We start from the raw sequence: 23,928 nt of genomic DNA, 5'->3' as shown, positions 1-23,928 counted from the left end.
AGCTCGGTTACAAATCTCTGCAACTGCGTTGGGGAATCTTGATGAAAACAAATGTGACTTCATGGGGTACATATACGTGCTGATTCAGAACAGGCAGCAGTCAGTGTGGAGCCTTTCCTTCTATCAAGGATCAACCTTTACAGAAAACTGCAATGTCAGTCAATGACAGAGTAATAGCCCTGTTTTACACTTGACATATATTTGAGTGCATCATTGCACCTGTTGGGATTGTTGGTGAGTCTTGTATGTGATTAATCTTGTCTGCATTGGTTTTTAAGGTTAATAATATAGTGATTGGAAATCGGTGAAAAGTATTTTCACCGGCTATTTGTCACTGTTTATTTGCAGCTATAGGAATTTAATTTCTTGGAACAACTTGCATTTTGATCCCATTAATATTTCAGTTTTAGCTGGGATTGTAACACTGAGTACAGACCTCCAACTACTAGAGGAAGAATGGTCTGGGATACAGAGTGGAAGGTTATGCTTTTAAATGGAAACAGAAATGAACAACCATGCCACCAAAAAATATGTTTTTGTTAAACAAGGGAATCAGGTACATGATTTTTATTGCAGGGATAATCTGGATAATTAAACTCTGTAGTCTAATGGTTATTCAATTGCCACAGTTACAAAGATGTTCTCAACCATTTTATTAAAGTGGACGTGTTGGACTGCGGCTTATTATGGGCTAAAGAAAACCAATATATTTCTAACACTCCGGAAATTTGAGCTTGTTCATGAATAAATTGATTGTTTCTTTTGCTTCACTGACACCCCCTCAACACATTCTGCTTACCCTGGCTCCCAGCAACACCATGGTATGAAATATGAATCAGTTTAGGAATCAAAATGAGTCAGATATTGGAGCTGTAAATGAAGTTGACACTGGAATAGGATTTCATAAAGCAGAGATGTATCCAATATGAGTAAACTGCAACCATTTAGTTAGAAGTGTTTTAAGGAAGGGTCACTTGACTTGAAATGTTAACTCTGATTTCTTTCTACAGATGCTGCGAGACCTGCTAAGCTTTTCCAGCAATTTCTGATTTACAGCGTCCACCGTTCCTTTGGTCCTTTTAGTTAGAAATGCGACTGTGGTTTCCTTTTTTGTTTGTAACATTTACCAGTCTTGACCCCAAATAAAGTGCAACTTGCCTGGCCTGCAGTTTCTGCTTTTTCTGTCCTGGTTAGTTTTGGCTTGGTTGCACTGATTAATGCTGGGTTGTAGCTTCACACAGACTAACAAGGCTCAGGGAATACTTGAAACCACCAAAACCCATTGCTGTTGTTAGTGACTGGGAATCAAGAAAAGCTCCCATCTTTACACAGGAGCTCTCATGGAGAGAACTATGAAAAGCAACGGTTGGGAAATGGACCACAACCCTGTGTTTATCCATCACCTCATACTTTAAATGAAGCTAGCCTTGAATCTGTTATATAGACAAGCTGCTGGAATTTGTCTGGAGCGAAATGCAGCATCTTTTATGTTTACTTGTTCAATGTAATTCATTGACACTTATCATTCTTACCTGAAGATGTGGGCTCATTAAATGTACCACCAGCTTATCTCATCACCATGGCAGCAGCAGATCTCCTAGTCATCTTCTTCAGCATAGTAATGTCGTTCATCTTTGGTGCATTGTACACCTTCATGCCCCACACTGTCCCTTGCATCCTTCAGGAAGTGATAATATATGGAACCCGAGAATGTTCTGTCTGGTTAACAGTCACTTTCACTTTTCATTGTTTTGTTTCGATTTGTTGCCAGCAGTTCAAACTCAAATACTCCACCGTCACAACTGCAAGGGTGGTGATAGGAACCGTGTGTATGTTGAGTTTAGTGACTAACATTCCGCATTACTTAACTGATGAATGCTATGAATTATACATACCTGTTGGTTGTGGACAAAGTCCAGAGTGTTGCACTCTTCCTGGGTGGCTGGCATTCTTCTGGTTCCACAATATTTCAACTCCACTGCTGGCTTTCTGTCTGATTTTAGTGCTTAATATACTGACCATCAGACTTGTTTTAATAACGAGTGAAGCCCGGAGGAAGCTCCGTGGTCAAGGCAAGGCTGAGAAACATGAAGATCCAGAGACGGACAGTCGGAGAAAATCAATGATTTTACTTTTCTGTCTGTCAGGGAACTTTATCTTTGCGTGGCTGACAGAACTGATTTTGGTGATGTATTTCAGTATCACCAACTCAATTGTTGTCACAGATTAGGGTGACCCAGTAAATATGGCTGGTAATGCAGGGAGACAGGTTAAAACTTCGCAGTTCCTGCACAGACATGTTTATTAACTCTGTCACTCAAAGTAAGATCCGAGAGGAAATAATAAAAGAAGGTAAGTATCCATTTACATTCATTATAAAATTGAAATAAATCTCATAACCAGATTTCAAGGTGGTTCTGGTCAGAGAGTAAGGGAACTGAGGTGAATATAATAGTGTTGTTGGCATTTAACAGGGAACATTACAGAAAACACAAGATTTTACATTCCAGTCCATCATTGATTGTTCACGATACTCCCAAAACAATCGACTACTCTTCTACATTTTTCCCCATCCTCTGTTTGTCCAGCTTCTTTCAGATGCATGGACAACAATCACCTCAACCAATCTCAGCTTCTCTCCACTCCATTTCACCTGAAATTCCAATTTGGCGTGTTGGTTAATCTTGAACTTTGAAGTTCTCACAGGTTTGATCCTTTCTGGAAGTGGAAAATGCGAACCGCCTTTATCAAAACCTGTTATAATTTCGCAAACCTTTATTTACTCTGCACTCCTCTATAAATTTCAAAGTGAAAGATATAACCTCATGGCACTGGTGCTTTTAACTCTGTGTCCTCTCCACCACTTCTATAACCTTTGTATAAGGTCAACAGAACTGTGCGTAGCCATCTATGTTTAAACACTATTTTTACATACTTTGTTTACTTTTTATTTACTGGGTCCCTCTGGAAAAACATCCAACTGGCTAATTATCTCCTTTCTTGTTATCTTTCAAAGCCATTTCATCGCCTTTCTTTAGCCATGTATTCATCATGATGACTGTAATGAACTGTTCTTCAACAGATATAACATTGTCGCAGATCCTTAGTACTTTGCATTTCTGTTATTTATTCTTCTCATTGTTAATGCAAAGTATTTATGGTTCCATTTGAAGGTGCCTCCAATGCATAGACTGAATTTATAATTAAATGTTGTAGTACTCTGACAGTAATGCGATTGCTTTAATGCCTCTTTTTCTGAATCAAGTGTGAAGCAACATAAAATTCAATCTTATATCAGCATCAGGAGGACCCAGCATCTCACCAACATTTCAATAATGAGGCACGGCTTTCAGAAGTGAGTGTGGACATTGAATGAAGCCAGGGGCAGCTGGTTTGAGGGAACAGCAGACTGCCTCAGGGAGAACAGATAAACACAGCAGCCAACATTAAGATGTTTGTGTTATGACAATATGCCCCACACGTTATTGCTTTACACAAACCTTGAATTCCGTTGTTTGGATCCAAAAAAGTGATTGCAAGTAAAGTAGAGCTCTCTGAACAAAATAAAGTTTAAATCAAAGACTTTTGGCAGGTTTGCACCAGGTTGGAGGCAATGGAATATGATGCAAAAACTGTTTGAGGTAGAATTAGCAGACCCTGCTACATCTCTCCACATCTTAGATTTCAATCGAAGTCAATGTTAGCTTGTTGGACATTTGAGAACGTACATATTCCTCAACAAATGGCCTCCATTAAAGTGGTGTGTGCAGATACACAAGAGCAAAATGTTGACCTGATGACTTTATCCTAAAACTTACCACGCTTCACAGCAGTAGCACAACTTGCTGAGGGAAAACATACCTTGAAAATAAAGTGTCATGAACTTACGTGAAGATTGCTTCGAAGTTTAAATAGCTGATCTTATTTTAAAAATACAGAGGCAGTGAGAGGCCACAGTTAAAATAGTTAAAAGTGCTATATCAATTCTGTGAGTTATATGTCGAGAGTGTGTTGCTGGAAAAGCACAGCAGGTCAGGCAGCATCCGAGGAGTGGAAGAATTGATGATTTGGGCATCAGGAATATGCCCGAAACATCGATTCTTCTGTTCTTCGGATGTTGCCTGACCGGCTGTGCTTTTCCAGCAACACACTCTCGACTCTGATCTCCAGCATCTGCGGTCCTCACTTTCTCTCTGTGAGTTTCAATAGGTTATTGATGTGCACTGAGTAAATGAAGGTTTGCAAAATTTTAACGTTTTGATAAAGTCAATTCGGAACTGTCACTTCCAGAAAGGGACATAGTGTGAGACCATCAATGTTAAGAGATTCGCCAACACAGCGTTAAGTAGCAATACAGCTCCCCCTTATCTCTCAAGATTGCTTCACATTTTCATTTGGACAGTCCAAGAAGGTGAAGACCTTGTACAATGGGAACACTTTAATAGAAAATGCTACTTTGCATTTTGTAAGTAAACTCGACAAAAATGTAACAAGGACATAACGAGAAATACCACAAGTAGGTGAGAACAAAAGACAAAAATAGGAATTCCTGGAAAAGCTCAGCGGGGTCTGGCAGCATCAGGAGGGAGAAATCAGAGTTAACGTTTCAAGTCGAGTGACCCTTCCTCAGAATTATGCAGAAGATAGCCTAGTGAGAGGAGATAAGGAGTAAATGGTACATGGGGATAGAGCCCAAAGAGAGAGAAGGCTGACTAGACAAAGAATTAGTTAATGATCTGGCTAAGAGGGTGAATAGCTGTTAATAGCTGTTAGTAGCTAACAATTGGTAAATGATAACAAGGTCTGGTTGTTGGGTTTGGGATCAGGACATGGGAGAGCTCAAGCCCTAAAATTGCTGAACTTGATATTGAAGGCTGCAGGATCCCCAGGCGGAAAATGAGGTGGTGTTCTTCCAGCTTGCGGTGAGGTACTTTGGAGCACTGCAGCAAGCCAGAGACAGAGATGTTGGCCAGGGAATGGGGCGTTGAAATGGCAGACAACTGAAAGTTCAAGATCCATTTTTTTGCAAGCGGAATACAAGTGTTTTCCAAAGCAGTCACCCAGTTTATGCATTGTTACCTCAATATCGAGGACACCACATTGTGAGCAGTGAATGCAGTGGACTAGATCGTTTGAGGTAGAGGTAAAGCACAGCTTCATCTGGAAGGTGTGTTTGGGCCCTTGGATACTGAGGAGGGAGGAAGGAAACAGGCTGGTGTTACACCTTCGGTGGCTACAGCGGAAAGTGCAGTGAGGCCATGGGGAGGTGCTGGGAGTGAAAGAAATGTGGACTTGGGTGTCCCACTTGCAGAAGGCTGACAAGGGAGGGGAGAGGAATGTGTGTCTGGTGGTAATATCTCGCTGGAGTTGGCAGAAATGGCAGCAAATGATCCAAAGTAAGAATAAAGATGACTGAAACCAACCAGAGGTCCTATAAAGATACAGAATTTGCCATGGGGGATATTGTTACAAGTGAAATCTGCAGGAGTGAGAAAACCGCTTTATTCAAACAGGTACATTCTCTGTCCACATATTTTCGCTTTCCTCATCCAAGTCATTAATATATGCTATCAATAACTACAACTTCACCATAGACCCTTGCTGAACACCAGTAATTATAGGTTGCCACTTGAAAATGCACCAGCTAAACCCATGACCATCTCATTCTGAAAGGACAAGGCTGCAGAAAGGTTAGAACACCATCCCCTGCATGTTCCCCACCAAGACACTCATGGGAAATGGTAGTAAAGTGGACTTGAGGAATGTCTGATCCGCCATGTTCTCTTTGAACGGTGGAGCAGGCTCGATGGGCCAAATGGCCATTTCTTATGGTCACAGGGTCATTCTGCACTTTGACTTTGAAATATATCTCTGTTTCTTCAGTGTCACTGTCAAAATCCTGGAACTTCCTCTCCAGCGTGGGTCTACCACAGCAATAGACAGTGCCTTCACTGGGGCAGTTAGGCACAGGCAGTCACGCCCACACTGTGAATAAATATTCAAATAACCTGTGCAGACTATCAACCTGGATCATGGTAATCAGACTCTGGACTGGGGGGGGGGGGGGGGGGGGGGGGTTGGGGGGTGCGTAGCAATCGAACTTCCACTACTGTGCTACGTTCCACCTCGAGACCAGGTTAGTTACATGTGAACAGCTGTCCAGTTTGGAGTTCAATTCAAATGGTCAACGATTTGCTTATACTGCAGACTATCAGGGAATTTATCACTGGTGTCTTACTTCCTCATTTTGACTCAATGTGTCAGCTCTTTCTAATTAAAAACGCAGATGGAACAGCTCAGGAATATGCCATTCCGTCCGAACGGAGCATCTCGGCACTTGGTCCCTGGGCAAACTGTCAGGCAGGTCCTGGGTAAGTAACAGAACAGTCAGAATTAATTTCAATGATCACCATTGACCTTTGTTGATGTTGCCAATTGTTAAAGGTATCATTTCATTGAAGGCAGCTCAGAGAAGATTGGCCAGGATGATTCCAGGTATGGAGGGACTGTCTTATGAGCAAAGACTAAACAGGTTGGGATTTTACTCACTGGAGTTGGCGAAGAATGAGAGGTGATCTGATTGAGTCATACAGGAGTCTTAAGGGGCTTGACAGGGTAAATTCTGAGTGGATGCTTCCCCTCATGGGAGAGTCTAGGACCAGAGGGCACAGTCTCAGAATAAACGGGCACAACATCAAATTCCGATAAGGAGGAATTTCTCCTGTCAGCAGGTTGTGAGTCTTTGGAACTCCTTGCCACAGTGAGCTGTGGGGGCAGAGTCATTGTGTATATCAAAGGCTGAAATAGATTCTTAATCATTAGAGGAATCAAGGGTGACAGACAAAACACAGGAAGGGGAACATGAGAAATGTTGGATCAATCATGAGCCAATTGGATGATGGAGCAGGCTCGAGGAGGCAAATAGCCCACTCCTGTTCCTATTTCTTATGGACGTAATTTTAAAAACAGATTCCAGTGACTATTTTTCTCAACAATTCTACTTGCAAATAACACCTGGGCATCAGGCTCATGTCTGTGAGGGCATTGTCTGAAAGCAGTTCCGTTCCCTCAAGAGCTGTGGAAAAAGCGGTGAGATCTGAATAACATCTTTCTATTTCAGAAGCTGATAAAATACCTGGGAGCGGACAATGATTGGGAAATCTTACATCTTGCTGTTGCTCCTTCAAGGTAATGCCCTCGTCAGCTCGTACAGATGTATGGTTCAGAGGTTTGTAGAAGACCATTCTTATTGAGTTTTGGTTGGGAACCAATTCAGCAGTGAGTCAGAGTACAAGCCCATACTATGATAGGTTCACCCATCACCATTGTGCTCACTGATATGCCCTGGCTCCCGGTCTGATAGCAGCATTGGAGGGGGAAAGAGATCTCAGAAGGATTAAGGGTTAGTCGAGGTTACAAAGGAGAGTGGAGGGTTTGGCAATAGAAGGCTAGAATCATAAAACCAAGATACTGACACCCAAGGCATTAATGTAGGTCAGTGCGTGTGGGATGAGAGGGACATTTGTGAAGTGCGGATAAAAACTGAAGGGTGATGTGGATTTTGATGCCAGGTCTATGATAGCTGTGGCCCGACTTTTGTGCCTGTTACCGATTTTAGTCCCAATGTCCTACAGCAGCTCCTGGGATAGACAAGATACGAGTTATCCTGATGGCCTCTGTTCTGCTGTACTGTGTAAATTTCACAGACTCTGCAGCTCCAGAGGAAATGGTTTAGTCACTAACTGAGAGGGCAGTGGGATCAGATTGCAGAGGAAGTTTGAAAAGCAGGAATGGAAGGGATATTGGCAAGGGAAACACTTTCAGGGCTGTGGGAGAAAGAGTAGATCATGGGGACTAATTTAAGTAGGGCTGACCCGGGCATGGTGGATGGAATAGTCTCTATCTGTGCTGTATAATTCTGCAATCCAATGACTTAAGCTCCTTACTAACAACGGCTCACTTTCTTGCTGAAGTCATAGTTGCTCCAGATGGACAGGAAACAATTGGCTTCTGGTGTCAGCCTTCTGCACGTGCCCAGTTCCGTTTGAAGCACAAAGACTGTGAGATCATCTGTTAAAGCCATACATCAATCAGAGAGACTACTTTGCCACATGCAGAGCTCCGGCCAGAGTGTTTCATAGTGTCTGCTGCAGTAGGGTCAGTGCTGAGCCTGGAGACAAGTCAGTCTCCAATTCTGCATCAGAATCAACACTACAGCAATGTGAGGTTTCGAACAGATATAATCCCTTAAACACTGAGGAGCCAAAGGCAGTGCGTAGTCATTGATGACCAAAAGAAATCCCACGGATAAAGGGTATCCAAAGAGATCCTGGAAACAATATTGATGCAAAGAGTATCCCCAGATAACGAGGATTCAAATAGATCCCTAAGACAACAGAGTTCCAAATACACTCCTCAGACAATGGAGACTCAGAGAAATCCCTTAGGCAATGAGGATCCAAAGAGATTCTTGAACAATGAGGATCTAAAGAGATTCCTCGAACAACGAGGATCCAAAGTGATTCTTGGACAATGAGGATCTAAATAGATTCCTTGGACAACGAGGATCCAAAGTGATTCCTAGTAGCCATCAAATTGAGAGCAATGACTTCCAAGGAGTCATAGAACATTACGGCATGGAAACAGGCCCTTCAGTCCAAACTGGTTCATGCTGACTCAGCTTGTTCTAATTGCCCGCATTTGGTTCCTCCCCCTTTAAACCCTTCCCATCCATGTATCTATCCAAATGTTTATAAATGTTGCTATTGTGTCTGCCTCAAACACTTTCTCTGGCAGTCCATTCCATTTATGCACTACTCTCTGCATACATGGAATCCTCAGTTGATTCATTCAATTGCTGCAAGAGAGAGAAAGAGGGAGAAACAGAGAGTGAATATGAAATGGCTTGGGTCTGAGTGGCATGGAGGGGAACTTGCAGCTGGTAGTGTTTCCTTGTATCTGCTGCCCTTGTTCTTTTAGATGGAGTTAGTTGTGGGTCTGGAAGGCGCTGTCTGAGGATCGTTGGTGAATTTCTTCAGTGTATTTTGCAGACAGCATACACTGCTGCTACTGAGCTTGAGTACTGCAGGGGGTGGACCTGCCATTTAAGACTGAAATGAGGAAACACTTTCATTTTTTGGAAATCTCCTCAACTGAGAGTCATGACAGATGGGTCATTCCATATATTCAATGCTGAGAGAGGGTGAGCCTTGATTGACAAGGAAGTAAAGGTGTTAGACAGGGCCAGCAGGAATGTGGAGTTCAGTTCACAACTTATTGCTTAGTGGTTCAGGCTGGAGGGACCAAATGGCTTTTGTGGTTCTGTTCGCCGAGTTGGGAATTTGTCTTGCAAACTTTTCGTCCCCTGTCGAGGTAACATCCTCAGGGCCTGGGAGCCTCCCGTGAAGCGCTTCTGTGCTATTTCCTCTGGCACTTATAGTGGCCTGTCTCTATAAATGCTGGAGGAAACAGCACAGAAGCGCTTCACAGGAGGCTCCCAAGCACTGAGGATGTCACCTAGACAGGGGACAAAACGTTTGCAAGACAAATTCCCAACTCGCCGAACAGAACCACAACAATGAGCACCCGAGCTACAAATATTCTCCCAAACTTTGGACCAAATGGCTATCCTGCTCATAAGCAGAAAGTATTGGAGAAACTGAACAGATCCACTCCTATCTTTGGAGAGAGATACAGAGTTTACATTTCATATCCAATATGAATCATCCTCAGAAATCCTATTATTTGGGATTTTGACTTATACAACCTTCCCTCTCTTTCATAAATGTGTAAATCCCCCGATGACAGTTGATGAACTTGAGAAACTGTTTTGGGTTTGCTCAACACCGTTAGATGATCCCCAGATCGGCATTTTTCTGTTCGTGGTCAGTCGTAGTTTAGGAGAAGAGGAAACTCAACTGTATTGAGGAACTTATGCTATTTAAAATTAAAACCGAAACCTTCTTTGAGACTATTAATCATCTCCACGGGGTGAAATTACCGCTTGTTCTGATTGGATCGGAACTGGGATCTGATTGTGTATACATTCCATTAATAGAGAATCCTTCATCGCATTTGAAACATTTGGTGGAGCAGCAGTCAGTATTGAGACTGATAGAGTCATAGTAAGAGAGATGTACAGCATGAAAACAGACCCTTCGGTCCAACTCATCCATGCCGACCAGATATCCTAACCTAATTTAATCCCACTTGTCAGCACCTGGCCCAGAACCCTCCAAACCCTTCCTATTCATATACCCATCCAGATGCCTTTTAAATGCTGTAATTATACCAGCCTCCACCACTTCCTCTGGCAGCTCATTCTATACATATACCACTCTCTGCCTGAAAAAGTTGCCCCTTGGATCTCTTTTTTATCTTTACCGTCTCACTCTAAACCTATGCTCTGTAGTTCTAGACTTCCCCACCCTAGGGAACAGACTTTGTCTATTTATCCTATCCATGCCCCTCATGGTTTTATAAACCTCTATAAGGTCACCCCTCAGCCTCTGATGCTCTGGGGAAAACAGCCCCAGCCTATTCAATCTCTCCCTATAGCTTAAATCCTCCAACCCTGGCAACATCCTTGTAAATCCTTTCTGAACCCTTTCAAATTTCACAACATCCTTCCGATAGGAAGGACACCAGAATTGCACGTAATATTCCAAAAGTGGCCTAATCAATGTCCTTTACAGTTGCAACAATACCTCCCAACTCCTGTACTCAATACTCTGACCAGTAAAGGGAGGCATACCAAACACCTTCTTCACTACCCTATCTACCTGTGACTCTACTTTCAAGGAGCTATGAACCTGCACTCCAAGGTCTCTTTGTTCAGCAACACCCCCTAGGACCTTACCATTAAGTGTATAAGTGCTGCTAAGATTTACTTCCCCAAAATGCAGCACCTAGCATTTATCTAAATGTGAGATTATAAGATAACATTGATGAATTTGCAGACTGAGCATAAAATTGGCAAATGCAGATCAACACAGACCAATGAAAAATCCTACATTTTAAACGGCGGAGAAGAGAGACACTTCGTTGAAACTTTTCATCTTGTACTCATCAGGGCAGACTCAAGAATGGCAAATTTCAAAGGGAACTATGTACATTGAGAAAAAAAGAGCTGATTGGGGTTAGCAAGTAAATTATCAGATAGGAGAAAGTGAGGGCTGCAGATACTGGAGATCAGACAGCACATCATCCTCCGCTATTTCCAAAACGTACAAACAGACCCCCACCACCAGGGATATATTTTTCTCCCCACCCCTCTCTGTGTTCTGGAGAGACCATTCCATCCATGACACATTTGTTAGGTCCACACCCCCTAGCAACCCACCCTCCACTCCCAGCACATTCCCTTGCCACTGCAAGAAGCGCAAAACCCGTGCCCACACATTCTCTCTCACCTCTATCCAAGGCCCCAAAGGATCCTTCCACATCCGGTAGAGATTTATCTGTACTTCCACACACCTCATCTACTGTGTCCATTGCTTTTGATGTGGTCTCCTCTACACTGGGGAGACAGGATGCCAACTTGTGAAACATTTCAGAGAACATCTCTGGGACACACACACGAAGCAACCCCACCACCCTGTGGCCGAATGTTTAAATTGTCCCGCCCACTCCGCCAAGGTCATGCAAGTCCTGGGACTCCTCCACCGTCAGACTCTAGCTAACTGACACCTGGAGGAAGAACGCCTCATCTTCTGCCTTGGGACCCTCCAACCACATGGGATCAATGTGGATTTCACCAATTTCCTCATTTCCCCTCCCCACCTTATCCCAGATTTTACCCTCCAACTCGGCGCCACCATCTTGAACAGTCCTACCTGTCCATCTTCCTTCTCACCTATCTGCTCCACCCTCCTCTCAGACCGCAACCTTCATCTACCTATCCCATTCCCAGCTACCTTGCCCCCCTAGCCCCAGCCCCCACTCCCTCCCATTTATCTCTCAGCCGCCTTGGGCCACCCCCTCATTCCTGATGAAGGGGTTTAAGCCCGAAACATCGTCTCTCCTGCTTCTCGGGTGCTGCCTGATTGTCTGTGCTTTTCCAGCACCACAATCTCCAATGAAGTAAATAATCAGAGAGTCATTTTGTTTGTTTTTTTTTCCAAATTAAACTGAAACTTGTTCCCTGTTACTCTCCTTGGCAATTGTCAATAGGCATTCACATGCATTCAGGAATATTTTCTCTTGCTGTACAAATTATTGTAACCTTTGAAACTTGCTTTTATTGAGTCTGTTCTACTGAGTGTAAGATGAAAAGCTATGAAAGCCATCTCTCCCTTTTTAGCAGTATTCAGGTTCAATCCCACTGAACAACTGTACATACGTATTGGCAGGAAAGCCATGGCTTAGAATGTCAGGGTTCAGCCTCTTTATGGGCGAAAGTGAGGACTGCAGATGCTGAAGATTAGAGTCGAGAGGGTGGTGCTGGAAAAGCACAGCAGGTCAGGCAGCATCTGAGGAGCAGGAGAATCGATGTTTCGGGCGTAAGCCCTTCATCAGGAAGAGTTCACTTCAGAAGTTTGAAAAGTCCCTCTCCGCAGGAGAATCAGTTTTCAATACCACATAGAAGCATAGAAGAGTGACAGCACAGCAGGAGGCCATTCAGCCCATCATGCCAGCATCAGCTCTTCAAATGCATCATTACCTGGTGCCTCAGTTGAACCTGTCCCCACCACATTTCCTGGCAATGGATTTACGCTCTCACATCACCTATGCTTCAGCTGCACATCCCTTTACATCTCCACCCATCTTGTTCCTGTTTCTTTATGAGTGGGAACAGTTCTTCCTATCTCCTCACTCCAGACTCCTCATGACTTTGGAGAGGTGAACTTATTCAAAAACACAAGAATCTTCAGGGACTTCACAGGGTAGGCACAGACAGGGTATATCCGTTTGTGGGAGAGTCTAGGACCAGGAGGCCACAAACTCAGAACAAAACGTCGCACATTTAAGACTGAGATGAGGAGGAATTTCTTCTCTGAGATTCGTGAATCTGCGGACCTCTTCTACTGCAGAGTGTTGTCGAAGCTGGGTCGTCATTAAGTATATTCAAGGATGAGGTAGACAGTTCCTTAATCAGTAAGGGGATCAAAGTTCATGCAGAAAAGGCAGGAAAGTGGAATTGAGGATTATCAGTTCAGCCATGAACTGACTGAAAACTCATTGAAAATTCAACATGCCACATTGCCTATATCTTCTCCTCCATCGGATGGAATCATCAAATCCCGACAGTGTAGGGATAGATCTCTTGGCCCAACAAGTCCACACCAATCCTCTGAAGAGTGACCCACCCAGACCCATTCCCCTACCCTATATTTACCCCTGACGAATGCACCTAAGCTGAACACTATAGGACAATTTAGCTTGGCCAATTCACATAACCTGCACACCTTTGGACTGTGGAAGGAAACTGGAGTACCCGGAGGAAACCCACACAGATACAGGGAGAATGTGCAAAGTCCACACAGGCAGTCCCCTGAGGCTGGAATCAAACCCTGGTCCCTGGCACTGTGAGGCAGCAGTGCTAACCACTGAGCCACCGTGCCACGTGGTGGTCTTATGGACATCCTGCTAAATATCTGTTGAAAGTCAGTGAAACCACACTAAGGGTGCTGTAAGGGTGCTGTGTGCAGTTTCCTTCACCACCTTATAAAGAGGATATCGAGGGGCTGGAGATGTGACAAGGAGATTGACAAAGATGATCCCAGCTATGGGGGGGTTTACAGGAAATTATTGCCAATCAGGATGTTTTTTAGATTACTTACAGTATGGAAACAGGCCCTTCGGCCCAACAAGTCCACACCGCCCCGCCGAAGCGTAACCCACCCATACCCCTACATCTACATCTACCCCTTACCTAACACTACGGGCAATTTAGCATGGCCAATTCACCTGACCAGCACATCTTTGGACTGTGGGAGGAAACTGGAGCACCCAGAGGAAACCCACGCAGACACGGGGAGAACGTGAAAACTCCACACAGTCAGTTGCCTGAGGCGGGAATTGAACCCGGGTCTCTGGCGCTATGAGGCAGCAGTGCTAACCACTGTGCCACCGTGCCACCGTGCCGCTTCTTTTGGAAGAAAGAAGGCTGAGGGATGACTCTCTAGATGTTGACCAAGTTTTGAATGTTTTCGATTGAGTGGATCAAGGGAAAAATATTTCATTTTGTGGGAAAGAGCATAACTTTGGCCAATAATAAAAGGCAGACACCAAGAAATCCAATGAGGAATTTGGGAGAAACAGAGAGTCGGGGGAATGTGGGACTCGATCCTGCAGAGAGTGGGATGAGATAGTGGGACTCACTCCAACTGGGAGTCAGGAAGAGAATATGGGACACACACCCATTGTGAAGAGGGAGGAAGAGTGTGGGACTCACTCCCTCAGACAATAATTGAGGTGAATCGTGTCAATGTATTGAATGGGAACACTGGATAAACACATGAGGGAGAAGGGAATAGAGCGTTCTGATGGTAGACTTTGATTTAAAAAAAGCAATGGGAGGCTCAAATGCAGCATTAACAGCAGCACGGTTGTGTTGGCCCAAAGGGCCTGTTCTCTGTCTTGTATCCTTTCCCATGGATTCACAACTATCTGTAATTCTTGCTCTTTCTGGTCTGTCTCATCATTGTCAATGACTTTGTCCTCTAACAGTTCTCGAAGTTTTTGCCTGCTTCCTGAATCCCACAATTAAATCTGTCTTCAGCATAGCACCATAATGTTACAGATATTAAACAGTGTCAATACATGAGACGAGGCGTCTGTAATGCCTAAACCATCTGAAAAGGAGTTCTTCAAACAAAAATGTTTAAGAATCACTGGCTTTGACAATGAAGATCCAGGAAGGTGTCTCTAATTAGTGATTCATGCTGGTGATAAGGGTGTGAGTTCTGAGGGTTCCCCATCCATTCTGCTGCTCTGTAAATCAGCTCAGACTGTATCTCCATTGGTGTGTGTTGGATGTACTGAGTTGGGTAGAAAACTGATCAGGGCTGTGAGAACTGCGTGCCAATGGACTACAGTAAAGCCTTTGATAAGGTTCCACATGGTAGGCTGTTGGAGAAAATGCAGAGGCATGGAATTGAGGGCGATTTAGCAGTTTGGATTAGAAACTGGCTTTCTGAAAGAAGGCAGTGAGTGGTTGTTGATGGAAAATATTCAGCCTGGAGTCCAGTTACTAGTGGTGTGCCACAAGGATCTATTTTGGGACCACTGCTGTTTGTCTTTCTTATAAATGAATTAGTCGCAGGCATAGGTGAATGGATTAGTAAATTTGCAGATAACATTAATTCGGTGGAGTAGTGGACAGTGTGGAAGAATATTACAGGTTGCAGGGGGACTTTGATAAACTGCAGAATTGGGCTGAGAGATGGCAAACGGAGTTCAATACAGTTAAATGTGAGGTGATGCACTTTGGGAAGAATAACAGGAAGGCAGAGTACAGGGTCGATGGAAAGATGTGCAGAGGGATCTTGGAGTCCATGTACATAGATCCCTGAAAGTTGCCACCCAGGTGGATAGTGCTGTTAAGAAGGTATACGGTGTGTCAGGTTTCATTTGTAGAGAGATTGAGTTCCGGAGCCGCAATATCATGCTGCAACAATATAAAATGCTGGTGCGGCCACACTTGGAATATTGTGTACAATTCTGGACCCCATATTTTGGGAAGGATGTGGAAGCATTGGAAAAGGTGCAGAGGAGATTTACTAGGATGTGGCCTGGTCTGGAGGGAAGGTCTTATGAGGAAAGGCTGAGAGACTTGAACCTGTTCTCATTGGCAAGAAGAAGGCGAAGAGGGGATTTGATAGAGACATACAAGATGATCAGAGGATTAGTGAGGGTAGACAGTGAAAGTCTTTTCCCTAGGATGATGACGTCAGTGTGTACAAGGGGGCGTAACTACAAATTGAAGGGTGATAGATTTAAGACAGATGTCAGAGGCAGGTTCTTTACGCAGAGAGTGGTAATGGTGTGGAATTCCCTATCTGCTAACATAGCCATCTCAGCCACATTAGGGAGATTTAAACAATCCTTAGATAACCACATGGATAATTTTGGGATAGTGTAGGGGGATGAGCTGAGAATAGTTCACAGGTCGGTGCAATATCGAGGGTCGAAGGGCCTGTTCTGCGCTGTATTGTTCTATGTTCTATGTTCTATGTAGGATGAACCAGCCTGCTCTGTGTCCAGAGTTCCTCTCCAATTGCCCCTTGGGGAGTTGTGTGTCCTGTAGATGGTCGACACTGCAGCCACTGCGTACCAGTGACGGAAGGTGTGGATATCAAATCAAGTGGATCCACAGGCCATCCAGTGCTAAATACTGGTATTTCTCTCCACAGCTGGACTGGCACAAGAGTGGAAAGCCAAAACTCAAGGCGAGGTGGTGGCACAGGAAGGTTCCTGTGCACAGATTCCATGCCACTACAATTACCCTTCACATCTGGCAAACCTCCCGCGAATTGGAATTTGGTTTAATAACAAAAATAGCGAAACATCATCAACAGTCTTTCACTCCAAGGATCACAGTCGTGAGTTGGCACGGTTCCTCCATCGGACCCAGCTGTCTGGAGACCTGAAAGGTGGAGACTGTTCCCTGATTATAAAGGGCATCACACAGGAAGATGCAGGACCCTATTATTTCAGAGTAGAATTTGACAATGTGAACAGTTACAGCTACCTTCCAGCAACCTGGCTTCAAGTTTCTGGTAAGTGCTGAGTTATAATTACTCATAATCCTACTGTCAAGTCAATGGGAGAGGACAGACCATCAAGTCAGATTTGTTAGTTTTATAGCTGTGTTAACCTGGTGTTGCAGCTTTCAGGATTTTATCTGTTTGTATTGTATTGTATTCATCTATTTGAGTATTGCAATTGTAATAGCCCCCACTGCTTCCTCTGGCAGTTCATTCCACAAATAAACCACCCTCTTTGCAAAAAGGTTGCTCCTCAGGTCCCGTTTAAATCTTTCTTCTATTTTCACGTCCTTGTAATCTCCCTCTTCCTTCAGCTCCATGGACAGTCTCGAATTCTGTCTTCTAGTGGATACCTGTCTTTACGCATCCCATCGTTGGTGGATTGACATTCCAGTTGTCTGGAACTTGGAGGTCAGGAATTCCCTCCCCCAATGTCCCTGCCTCTCTCCTTTGACGTCTTGCCTTAAGACCATAAGAAATTGGAATAGGTGGTGGCCATTCAGCCCCTCCTGCCTGCTCTGCCATTCAGTACGATCATGACTGATCCGACATTCCTAGCGTCCACTTCCTGCATTTTCCCCGTAACCCTTGATTCCTCAACTAATCAAAGATCTATCAACGTCAGCCTCAAATAAACACAAGGATCTTGCCCCCAATAGCTCTCTGTGGCAATGAGTTCTAAAGACACTTAACCCTCCAAGAGAAGAAATTCCTCTTCATCTCAGTCTTAAATTTTAATCTTTTAATCCGAGACACTGTCCCTCTTGTTCGAAACTCCTCCATGGAGGATAACATCCTCTCAACAGTAACCCTAACAGGCCCCTTCAAAATCCTTTATGTTTCAATCAGGTCACCTGTCTTTCTTCTGAACTTCACTGAGAACAGTCCCAACCTGTTTAACCTTTGATCCTCCATTCTGGGGATCATCCTAGTGAACTTCCTCCGAACTGCCTCCAGTGAGATGATATCTTTCCTTACATAAGGGGACCAAAACTGTTGACAGTACTCTGCAGGTGGTTTCCCCAGCACCTTGTCCATTTGCAGGAAGACTTCCTTACTCTTATCCTCTCAACCCTTTGAAGTAAGGGCCAACATTCCATTAGCCTTTGTTATGGACCAGGCCAGACCCCCGTAAGCCCTTTCAAGAAAGTAGCCCGGACCCTAACTTTGCGAGTTGTTTTAAGCAGGTGTAAAGTGGATATTTCAGGAGAAATGCAGCTGGCCCAACCACTTACTTTGAAACAAAACAGAATTTATTTGTAAAAATACTGAATGAAACACAGACAAAAGAGAACAGAACGCAGAATAACTTAAAGTATCTGAAAACCCAACAGATAATCACAAAAAAAGGGGAAAATTCTACACAGGAGAGATGTCAGAGAGGGGGAGGAACAGCATAGCCCTGCTTCTTTGGTTCCAGCGGCTTCACAACACTGCCTGACAGCTAAAACCAAACCAAACCAGAGAAAAGCTGAGCTGGGAGAACTGGCCACTCCCCTTTCATTGTACAAGTGTTTTCTTTTAACTTGAAGACCTTTTGCCTGAGACAGTATCTATTAGCTATAATCAAACTGGCCCTAAAACCCTTCAAACCTAGATACCCTGGTACCCGTGTCTTTATGATCGCCCTAGAAAAGAAAACCCAAGAACAGCATAACCTGGTTAAAAAAGCAGCATCATCACACCTTCCTGATTACCTTCTGTGTTTTGAGCACAAGTCTCTCCAAGACCTTCTGTTCAGCAGCTTTCTGCAGGTTTTTTCCCATTCAAATAAGACTCTGGTCTTTCGTTCTCCCTTCCAGAATGAACAACTTCCAATTTTCCCATGTTATTTTCCTTTTGCCAATTTTTTTTGTCCACTGACTTAACCAATCAATAGTTCTCTCGTTTGAATCTCTCTCGTAACGTGCATTTCCACTTGTTCCACTTTGACTCTTTGAGTGAGCTTTTTGTCAGCTGCCTTGATATCTCTTCATATGACTCGGCATTTATTCTTTGCCTGACAATGGTCTTTTGAAATAACTTGGGATGTTTAGTACATTGAGTGTGCTATATAAATATAATTTTGGAATACATTTCACTGATTACAAGCCCATTCTGCAAGTTAATGAATCCTTCAAATAATTTGTTCTAATCCACCTCAGCACTGACCATCCCTCAATCCAATCTCATCTGTAAATTTGGAGTCTACAAGCCACTTGGTGCTAAATACGAATGTTTCTCTCCCCAGCTGGACTGTCACAGGAGTGGAAACATGGTACTCCCCAAGAGGTGACAGTGCAGGAAGGTTCCTGTGCACAGATTCCTTGTCATTACAATTATCCATCATGTCTGGAAAATGAACCACGTAATGGAGTCTGGTTTAACAGTGAGAACCAGAAGCCCTGGGCTCCCATAGCCTTTCACTCCAAGGATCACAATCACGAGTTGCCACGGTTACACAATCGGACCTGGCTGTCTGGAAACCTCAAAGATGGAGACTGTTCCCTGATTATAACCAATATCAGACGAGAAGATGCAGGACCCTATTTTTTCAGAGTAGAATTTGAAAATGGCCCCAGTTTTAACTATTATCCTGTAATCCAGCTTCATGTTTCCAGTGCTGTGTTATAATTGCTCAATAGTTCATATCCAACACTCAATGGGAAACAACATAGATTGTGACAACATTAACACAAAACATAGTATGTGATAAAACCATGTCTGATTCTCAATTACTGGAGATAGCTTCCAGTCCAATCCTGAAGAAACCTCTGTTACTGACTTGAACATTAATAATTCAATGTATTAACTCTATCCATCAATGCTATAAGGTAATCCACTCCCATCTATCTCTCTAATCCTTTTTAAATGACCCAGAGAGTTAAAATAAAACTCATATTTCTGTTGTGCCTTTCACCACCTCATGGTATTCCAAATATCTTCACAGAAGTAATTCTCCAATGGGAGCTGCTGTTGCTATGAAGGATTCACAGCAGCCAAATATTGCACAGCAAGCTCCAAAAAACAGGATTCTGCCAAAACTCTGATCGCATCTTCCATTGTTCTGGCTGAGATTGTGACAAATAGGTGCAGCATGTGGGATTTCATTGGAATTTGCTAGAGTTTGGAGGAAGTGAGGAGCCTGTCCTCCCCGGGTTCTGAGCTGCTCCCCCACCTCCACCCCCACCCAGTATTGTCCAATCGTGGGTGTCAGTGCAAAAGTGTGTTAAACTGAGTGACATGGACCTCACCAAATCCAAAAAAGGAAAGTCTTTATTGATTGTTGTCGTCAGTACTAAGATCATCCTGGGGAAAGCGTTTTCTCTCATGGGACTACGATTTCTATTTTAACAACCACTTCACGATGTATGTATCTGAAAGAGCTCATTTTGTATGTGTTAGGTTTCACAGATAAACCCATGATATTCCCTGTGGAAATTATCGCTGGAAAACGTGTGAACCTAAGGTGCACCTTCAACACAACGTGCAAAGGAACAGCTCCTGTCTTAACCTGGGACACTCCCACTGCTGTAACTGGATCAGTGTCAAACACTGTAACTCAGCGTGATGTCACTTTGACCTATACTACTGTTCTGAGCCTAATCCCAACACCCAGATACCAGGGACAAACTCTCACCTGTAGAATAAGTTATCCAACGGTTTCATCAGAGCAGACCATCACACTGACAGTACAATGTAAGTATGGACATCTACCATTCTACATTATGCAGAGTACTCTACGTTGTGCCTGGCAAGGTCTGATAGTGGAAATATAACTGTGCAATCGTAGTACTCTCCAGCAATGCAGCACTGACCCTCTGACAGTGCAGCACTCCTCAGTACTGACCCTATGACAGTGCAGCACTCCTCAGCACTGAGTTTCTGACAGTGCAGCACTCCCTCAGCACTGACCCTATGACAGTGCAGCACTCCTCAGCACTGAGTTTCTGACAGTGCAGCACTCCCTCAGCACTGACCCTCTGACAGTGCGGCACTCCCTCAGCACTGACCCTCCGACAGTGCAGCACTCCCTCAGCACTGACCCTCTGACAGTGCGGCACTCCCTCAGCACTGACCCTCCGACAGTGCGGCACTCCCTCAGTACTGACCCTCCGGCATTGCAGCACTCCCTCAGTACTGACACTCCGACAGTGTAGCATTCCCTCAGCACTGACCCTTTAACAGTGCAGCACTCCTCAGCACTGATCCTCCGACAGTGCGGCACTCCCTTAGTACTGACCCTCTGACAGTGTGGCACTCCCTTAGTACTGGCCCTCTGACAGTGCGGCACTCCCTTAGTACTGACCCATCAACAGTGTAGCACTCCCTCAGCTCTGACCCTCCGGCAGTGCACACTCCCTCAGCACTGACTCTTGGACAGTATAGCACTAGGTCACTAATGACCCACCAACAGTTCTGCACTCGCTCAGTGCTGACCCTCAGACAGTGCAGCATTCATTCACTACTGATTATCAGAGACTGTGGCACTCCCTCAGTACTGACCCTCTGATAGTGAACAGTCACTCAGTACTGACCCTCGGACAGTACTGCACCCCCTCAGCACTGACTCTCTGCCAGTATAGCACTCTCTCAGTACTGACCCTCTGACAGTATAGCACAACCTCAGCACTGACTCTCGGACAGTATAGCACTCCCTCAGTACTGACCCTCTGACAGTGCAGCATTCCCACAGTGCTGAGCCTCTGACAGTGCAGCACTCCCTCAGCACTGACCCTCCGACAGTGCAGCATTCCCTCAGCACTGATCCTCTGACAGTGCTGCATTCTGTCCGTACTGATTTTCTGACAGTGTGGTGTTCCCTCAATGCTGACCCTCTGATAGTGTAATCCTTCCTCAGTGCTCACCTTCTGACAATGAGGCAATCCCTCAGTGCTGACCCTCTGACAGTATAGCACTCCCTCAGCACTGACCCTCTGACAGTGCAGCATTCCCTCATGACTGACTCTATGCCAATGCAGCATTCCCGCAGCTCTGACCATCTGACAGTGCAGCATCCCCTCAGTACTGACCCTCTGACAGTGCAACATTCCCTCAGTACTGACCCTCTGACAGTACAGCAATCTTTCAGCACCGATCCTCTGACAATGCAGCATTCCCTCAGCACTGACCTTCTGACAGTGCAGCATTCCCTCAGCACTGACCCTCTGACAGTGCAACATTCCCTCAGTACTAATCCTCTGACAGTGTAGCATTCCCTCCGTACTGATGTTCTGACAGTGTGGTGGTCCCTCAGTGTTGACCCTCTGATAGCGTAATCCTTCCTCAGTACTGACCCTCTGACAGTATAGCAATCCCTCAGTACTGACCCTCTGACAGTATAGCAATCCCTCAGTGCTCACCCTCTGACAGTATAGCAATCCCTCAGTGCTCACCCTCTGACAGTATAGCAACTCACTCAGTTCTGACCCTCTGACAGTGCAGCATTCCCTTTGTACTGACTTTCTGACAGTGCGGTGGTCCCTCAGTACTGACCCTCTGACAATGAGGCAATCCCTCAGTGCTGACCCTCTGACAATGTAATCCTCCCTCAGTACTGACTCTCTGACAATGAGGTACTCCCTCAGTGGTGACCCTCTGACAGTGTAATCCTCCCTCAGTGCTGAACTGAAGTGTCTGCCTTAATGACCTGCCTTTTACGACCAAGCATTCATGTCACTCCTTTCACATTCCCACTGCCTTTCAATGCTTCACATTCAATGGAAATGTGTTTGTCTCATTTGTTTTCAGACTCACCACGGAATCTCTCAATTACTTCACTTGCTGTGATTAAAGACTCATCGATCAGTGTAATTGAAGGGAATTCTGCAGTGATAATCTGCTCTGTTGTGAGCTTCCCAGCTTCTAACCTGATGTGGAGACATCTTAACATCACAATGAACAGAACAAGTTCCAGCAATGAGCTGTGGTTGGAGATTCCTCACATTACGTACAGGGAGACTGGAGACTATCAGTGTGTGGCAGAGAATGAACATGGAGCAGTGGAGGGCTCCATAACCATTGCTGTGGAATGTAAGTGAATGTGTATATGTTTCAACATCACTCACTGATACACACACAGAACGTCATACGCACTCAGACACACACTGCCTCATGCACTAGGAAACAGACACCAGCACAATACTGCCCGAGTGATTGGCAGATACCTCCCATTTTACACATTCACTGCCTCAACCATCATCACCCAGTAGCAGCACTATCTATAACAATCTGCGCTCCAGAAATTCACCAAGACTTCATTGATAGCATCTTCCATACCCATATTGGTGGACAAGGGCAGCAGCTACATGGAAACACTACAACTCGCAAGTTCCCCTGCAAGCAACCCATAGCCTGACTTGGAAATATATCACCATTTTGACAGCGTAACAAGGTCAACCTGCTATTTTCGAACACTACCTTGTGCAGACAGCACAGAGACTGCAATGGTTCAATAAGGCACCATCTCTTTCTCAAGGCAATTACCGATAGGCAACAAATGTTAGCTGACCCAAAACCACCTACAATCTTTGAATTAATAAAAGGAAACAAACAGGAATTGTTTATTTGAAATGTTGACATTAGAATTTCACAGGGGAACAACAACTTGAAATGCACATGGTGATCAGATACAGAGGGATGAAATATTTAGCATCCACGTGCTCTGTTTTCATTCAAATGAATTCCTTATTTAGAGTTAGTCACGCCACCAAATCTCTCAATTAGTTCTCTTGCGAAGATTAAAGATTCATCAATCAATATAATTGATGAATTCTGCAGTGATAATCTGCTCTGTCGAGAGATCCCCAGCTTCTAATCTGGCAGGGAGATATTTTAATGTAAAAATGAACAGAACAAGTTCCAACAATGAGCTCTGGTTGGAGATTTCTCATGTTACATTCAGGGAGGCTAGTAACTGTTGAGAGCTTCCCAGCTTCTAACCTGATGTGGAGACAGCTTAATGTCACCATGATCAGAACAAGTTCCAACAATGAGCTGTGGTTGAATATTCCTCATATTACGTACAGGGAGATTGAAGACTATGAGTGCGTGGCAGAGAATGGTCAGGGAACTGTGGAGGGCTCCATAACCATTACTGTGCAATGTGAGTGTACACAGGCATTGAAATGGCTTGCAGACACACACATGAACAGATATGTACATCCTACAGACACCCAGTTGTGACATATCCTCTCAGTGTTACACTGGAGCATCAGTATAAGATTGAATTCTCTGTGGA

General features: G+C 44.4%; 1 protein-coding gene across 4 annotated transcripts in view; it reads left to right on the top strand.

The window, feature by feature from the left end:
- Nucleotides 1-6,288: 6,288 nt before the first annotated feature.
- LOC140458893 (sialoadhesin-like) overlaps nucleotides 6,289-23,928 on the top strand; it is a 55,200-nt gene continuing 37,560 nt past the window's right edge. For 3 of the 4 annotated variants that reach the window (XM_072553636.1, XM_072553635.1, XM_072553633.1), the window contains exons 1-5: nucleotides 6,289-6,371; nucleotides 7,121-7,188; nucleotides 16,356-16,721; nucleotides 20,094-20,387; nucleotides 22,440-22,721. In XM_072553636.1, coding sequence (XP_072409737.1) covers nucleotides 7,149-7,188; nucleotides 16,356-16,721; nucleotides 20,094-20,387; nucleotides 22,440-22,721 — 982 coding nt within the window. In that variant the 5' untranslated portion in view covers nucleotides 6,289-6,371; nucleotides 7,121-7,148. Of the gene's footprint in view, nucleotides 6,372-7,120; nucleotides 7,229-16,355; nucleotides 16,722-20,093; nucleotides 20,388-22,439; nucleotides 22,722-23,928 lie in introns of those variants that run through there. The other variant, XM_072553634.1, reaches the window with a different exon arrangement.

Source organism: Chiloscyllium punctatum, chromosome 34 (assembly GCF_047496795.1).
Source record: "Chiloscyllium punctatum isolate Juve2018m chromosome 34, sChiPun1.3, whole genome shotgun sequence".
Lineage (NCBI taxonomy): Eukaryota > Metazoa > Chordata > Chondrichthyes > Orectolobiformes > Hemiscylliidae > Chiloscyllium > Chiloscyllium punctatum.
Note: the sequence above shows the minus strand (reverse complement) of the source record. Positions and strands in the feature narration are given on the sequence as shown.